This window comes from Callorhinus ursinus, unplaced genomic scaffold, assembly GCF_003265705.2.
Source record: "Callorhinus ursinus isolate GAN/ISIS: 27379988/994484 unplaced genomic scaffold, GSC_fseal_2.0 scaffold19, whole genome shotgun sequence".
NCBI classification, from domain to species: Eukaryota; Metazoa; Chordata; class Mammalia; order Carnivora; family Otariidae; genus Callorhinus; species Callorhinus ursinus.
Window position 1 is genome coordinate 156,528 of NW_027397081.1, and position 6,014 is coordinate 162,541.

The 6,014-nt window shown below is 46.5% G+C and overlaps 1 protein-coding gene across 1 annotated transcript in view; it reads right to left on the reverse strand.

Annotated features, from left to right (window-relative positions):
* Window positions 1–5,140, reverse strand: part of TRPC6 (transient receptor potential cation channel subfamily C member 6) — a 116,807-nt gene extending 111,667 nt beyond the window's left edge. The window contains exon 1 of the mRNA XM_025893906.2: window positions 4,550–5,140. Within this exon, the coding sequence (XP_025749691.1) occupies window positions 4,550–4,719 (170 nt within the window). The 5' untranslated portion in view covers window positions 4,720–5,140. The remainder of the gene's footprint in view (window positions 1–4,549) is intronic.
* Window positions 5,141–6,014: the final 874 nt, after the last annotated feature.

Here is a 6,014-nt window from a genome sequence, read left to right on the forward strand (position 1 = left end):
TTTACATTTGCTTTTCCCCTACTAGCAGCTTCCAAACTGCAAACCCTTAACCAAAGTCCAGGTCTTTGCTTCATGGTTATAGATACTATTTTTTCAAAGGTCATAATGAATACTAAGATCCTCTCTGACATCTAAACTACTACAAACAAATCCCTTTTTGTCCATATTCATATTTAAAGAGATCCTATAAGCAATGGAACACCAACTTTGTATAAAACATTACATTAATAATTTCTTTTATGTAAAAGAACAACCACAGCGCTTACAAGCTACACATTATGTAACAGGTATCAAGACACATTGTGAGTACATTTCCATTGTATATATTTTTATTTTAGAACTTATTCAAGTCACTTGTATCTTGGTTCATTTTAAATATCTCCCCTTGTCTTTAATGTTCTGCAATTTCAACATGATATGTTTAAAGGGGTTTAGTTTTCTGGTTTGCACTAATATTTTTGTACTTTATAAACATGAGACTTTACCATCTCTGGAAAATCATCACCCACTATCTATTCAAACGTGCATCTCCCTTGTAGTCTGTGTTCTCTCCTGGGACTCCTATCTTCTTGTTCCATAACTCAATAACATTCATATTTTTCATTTACTTATGTCTATGCATTCTGGGTATTATCATCAATTATGCTATGGTTAATCTGCATTTTAACCCTCCCATTGAGTTATTTCAAAATTTTATTTTTCATTTATAGATTTTTCTGTTCGTCTTTAAAAAATTAGGCTTTTATTTTCTTGGGGTCTGATTTCTTGTTATATATTGTTGACATTTTATACATGCCCATTTTACATTCTCTCTCATGTTGTTCTATTATGTCAAGTGTTTAAGTTTAAAAACTGCTGTTGTGTCTTCTGCTGACTCTCCCCAGGGATTATATCATCTGCTCACTCTCATTCGTGATTGATCATTTCCTTGTGCGTCCAGTCATGTATTACAGCGAGCATTTCTTCAGCGGGCTTGCTGTTTCCTTGAAAATCCTTGGAAGTCTAGATGATTGGTGCTGTCGCTTAGGGATGGCTTTGTGCTTTACTCTTCGAGGATCCCCAGGGGTATTTTCTGACATGAAGATTTCTAGGTCAGCAAGTGGTGTAAAAAACAAGAGCAAAAACAAAAACTCACATGACACAGGAGCAAAGAATACAATTCTTAGCCAAGGATTTCTTTTTCTCTTACTAATCGGGTTTCTTGTTCTCACTCATTCCTGGTGGCATTTTTCCAGCCTAACTTTTCATTAAAGGAAAGGTCCTGGTCTTACACAGGGGGCAGGCATGTCTTAGTCCCAGCTCCATGGCTTATCTGGAACCAAGGCCTTAGCATCATCTCTGTCCCATGCAGACGTTAGACTCCAGCCACCATGTTCATGCAGATGTATAACCCACGAAGCAGCCACAGCTCAATTCAACACAGGCTATACCCACTTTTAATTGCTTTGCTTCGGGCACATGGTGATAATCCTTTTTCACTGATTCACTGATTGCAAAATTAGTTAATGTTTTGAAATCATTTTAAATATTTTATCTAGTTTTATGAGGTATCTGTAACCATAAATTTTTTTTTAGATTATCTCCATCTACTGCATTGCAAGAGCTTAATCAATTAGTCCTTCCCAAGCAGAAGGTTGGTGGAACTGTATTTCAGATCTTGAGTAGTTAGTAACCCTCCACATTATTTTTTACATCCAGGATTCTTCCCCATGTTCAGAAGTAATGGACTAGAGACAAACTTTTAACGTCTAAGTGAAATAACTCTCTGACATACCTCCTGGGACCCGGGGAGGACTTAGACCATTTCTTGCTAGTCGCTATCACCAACTGATCAAAAGAGGGTGTTTTAACTGATTTCTGACTAAAAGTAGGAAAGAGAGAGAAAGGGCATCTTTTTTTCCTAAACAGTATTTCTAATGTTACCACTTAAACACTATTAAGGCCTGAAAATATGCAACTGCTCTCAAGATGATTTGCCACAATTTTCAGTAGTAAAAGCCCCATGATATAAACATAAAAATCTTTCCACCTATGTAAACTATGAAACAGAAATTTTTAGCAAAAGTTACAGAATTTATCCCACAGAAGTGACAACTTGCAATAATTTGTGATCTTCTAAGGGAAAAATCTCAATGATTTGAGAAAATGGTGATGTCCATATCTCCAGTGTGCTAATGACTGCCACTTTCACAAGTTATTCACCTCCCACTCTAGGAAAATAGATGACATTGTTTACATCACAAGTCAAAAGCATAAGGAAGGGCTTTTTTGTACTCTCTACCAGAATGAAGTGATTTTCTTTAGTTCCATCTTGTACATCATAGGTGTGAAGTACTGTTGTTGACTGGTCTAAAGACTGTACTTAATTATTCAACTGGAAAAGATAAAAAACCTCACCAGAGTAGGCAGTGATGAAAACTAACTATAGAATCTTATGAAAATAGTAGATTTAGACAAAACAAACTATTATTCTGGAATATGGTTCATCCTGTAATTAATTATAGTATCTTTGACATGATACGGGGGTGTTCATTATGAACTGAAGCACATTAAAATATTTCTGTCATCTCTCTGCTGTCCTGGTCTACACATTTAGAATGGTCTGAGATTCCTGAAGAGAGGAGAATGCTTATTCTTTAGAGAGTACGTAATGTTAAGAAGTGGATAAATCAATAAGGCGATGGGTCACATTCAAAGAAAGCACTGGGGAAAGTTTACAGGACAATTTGGAATTATTACTTCACTTAGTCTCTCTCACTCCTAATTTACAACCACAAATTTTTAAAATCAAATTATTTTTCTCACAGACACAGTAACAAATGATTATAGGACGATCAGGTGAAAAAAACTTTAAATTTTCTCTACAGGACAGCCTGATTGTTAAAAAGCAGTATAGCTTTTTAAAGTTGCTTAATTAGCCACAGGTGACATTATCAAATATCTAACCCTCAGGCTTAGTGGGTCTCAAGTCTAAGCCAATAAAAAAATTCACTTATGTTTTAAACATATACCCTCAAAGCACATTTGAAAATAGCTGTATTCAGAATATCCAGGATTGATTTGTTTTTCTTCCTGTCTGTTGTTCTTGGCATGTATCTCCTTGCTCCTCAGAGTGTGGTCCATGGACTAGCATCATCTCAGAGATCATTAGATACACAGAATCTTGGGCTGCACCTGGGCCCTACTGCATCAGAATCTGCATTTTAACAAGATTCCCGGGTAATTCGTCTGCCCATTAAGGTTTGAGAAGCACGGTGCTATAAGACGTAGAAATATTTTCCAATTCAATGTCAAGTATGAGATTCTTTTGTGGATGATGAAAATGTCATGGAATTAGATAGTGATTTTTTCACACCTCTGTGGATATATTAACCACTGATATGTACAAAGTAAATAGGTGAACTCTATGGTATGTGAAATATATCTTAATTTTTGAGAAAGAAAGAAAAGATAATAGTAAATACTTTCAAATTGTACAGCACACAGATGAATGGAACCAGTTCCAACTTTTTTCTATCTTGGGAAAAAATTAGATGCACCATTTCCTGGGGCTCACCTCTTCCTGAGAAAGGGAACACACCAGTCCTTGACGCTGGGCAGACCTGACCAAGGTTTTGCAGGAGCTGGTAGGGGGGATGGAGTGGGGAGCTGAGCGTCCCCAGCACCCCCACCACGTACTCTAGAGCTGCTTACCGAACTGCAGCTGAGAGCTGCTTTCCTTGGGAAACCGCGTGCGGAAAGAACGTCAGGAACCCACACTACCCAATCGAGGGAAGTGACAAAGAAGCAGACAGGCCGTCCGCCAGCCGCCCCTGAGCTCCCGGGCGTGTGCAGGAGGGAAGGCTTCTTTATTCCACCCCTGCCCGCCCCCGCTAACCCCCAACCCCCCTCGCAGAAAAACCCCTCCAGATTCTTAAAATCCGGTAGTCGCTCTGGGTTCCCCGCAAACGCCCTCGACCCCCTCGCCTCCACAGCGGACGAGTCTCGCGCCCCGCACCCCCTGGGCGCCCCCGGGGGAACGTCTGGCGCTCAGGGTGGGAAAGCCTCCCGCGCTTCCCTGTCCCCGACCTAACCCGGCGACCTGGGGGCCGGGCGTGCCGGGTAAGCTCGCCCCTCCACTGACACCTGCGAACTTGTGCGGGGTCTGGCAGCGGGAGGGCCCGAGCGCGCCCGGCTGAGGGCAGGGGCAGCAGCGCGCGCGGACGCGGGGCGCTCCGGGGACCCTGAGCCGGGTAGCCCTCTCTCCGTCAGACCCCGAGTCTCGCGGCCCAGCCCGTGCCAAGGGGTCTGAGCGGACGGGGAGCCGCTGGGACTCGAGACCCACACCTGCCCATCCTTCGCGGAGTCGGTACCCCGAGGTCACGCTCTCCGGGGCCAACATAACCGTGTGTGCTCACCAGGGACAAAACCTAGACGCGCGCGCCCCTCCGCTCGCTCGGGACCCAGCCCAGGCTCGCACGGCCCGGGAAGGGACACGCGTGTCCAGACGCGCGCGGCCCCGGCCCCCCCCCTCCCGCCCGCACCCCCCGCCCGCGGCGCCCGCACTCACAGGCAGGGGTAGTAGCCGTAGGCCGGCCGCGGGGGCTGAGGGCAGCAGTCGTCTCCGGGCTCCGAGTCCAAGAGCAGGTAGTCCTGGCTCTCGTTGCGCCGCGCGCCGGCCCCGACCATCCCCCGGGGAGAGCCGCCCTTGCGGGTCGCGAACCCCGGGCTCTCGTTCATGGCGCGAGCGCCCCGCCGGCGGAGGGCCGGCTCTCGGGGAAGGCACGTCGGCGGGCCAGGCAGGCCGGTGCGCAGAGACCCCGCGCGCAGGGGCCCGCCACCCCCGTCCGACCGGCGCTCGGGGCACCGAGTTGAGGAGGGGGTTGCGGACGTCCGCGGTTCCGAGCTCTGCGAGCGGCTCCCAGGCCGGCCGAGGGAGAAGTCACCACTCAGGGGGTCACTAGGGGACCTGGCCCGAGCGCGTCCGGCGAGGGGACCCCGCGGGGAGGGGGCCGGGGCTGCGGGGCGGAGCGTGCGCGGGCGGGGCGGCGGGCGCCTCGGCGCGGGCGAGCGCAGAGCGGGGCTCCCGGCTGAGGACTTGCCGCGTCCACCGAGGCTCCGGCCTCGCTCCCGCCGGCCTCCCCCGCGTCCTCCGGGGGTCCCCACCCTTAAAGGGATCTGAACCGGCCCCCAGAAGTCAGCCGGTCTGGCCGCCACCACTTTCGGGGCCGCGATAACCCTGAACTAGGCGGAGCTACACGCGCGCGTTCCTTCTTTCCTTTCTTTGCTTTTCCCTTGTTTTTCTCTTCTCTTCTCTTCTTTCCTTCCTTTCTTCTTTTCTTTGATTCTTTGGTCCTTCCTTCCCCTCCCCCTTCCTTCCTTCCCTCCCTTCTCTTTCTTTCCCCCCCCCCCCCCCAAGTCTGCTCATTTGGAAATCACAAATTGAGAACTTTCTAGGAAGGTTCCTTTAAGGTTCTTGAAGAACCAAAGAAACCTGTTTTGGTTTTGTTTGTTTTAAAGGACAAGAGGCTCTCCAGACTGTCTTCATTTTCTTAGGGCATTTTCCCTCCCACTCCCAACCCCTTAAGTTATTGCTAACTCTTTACTTTAAAATGAGCAACGTTCTATGTTCCCAACACCAGATGTTCCCAGTTCCTGAGTAAACCAACAAAAACAGGCAGGCATTTTCTGATGATGCGACAAAGAGGCCAGCAACCTGCTTACTTCAGAGAAAACCTTTCCTTCCATCACTGCAAATGATGAAATTATGTCTCTGCCAGATGTTTCCTACATTTCTAAACTGTTTTTAAGATTTAGTTTTAAATTCTGATTTAATCTTCACAGATGTGAGAACTTAAAACTTCTCAGCAAGGATGAATCAGTATCTATAGTAGTTCAAGAAGTAGTTAATTAGGAATCCATTGATTCATTTATTCAACAAATATTTAATCAATGCCAACTGTCTACCAAGCACCATTTTAGGATTCAGAGGCAAATTAGCCTGATAAGGGCCCTGTCTGCCTTCAGAGGGCTTT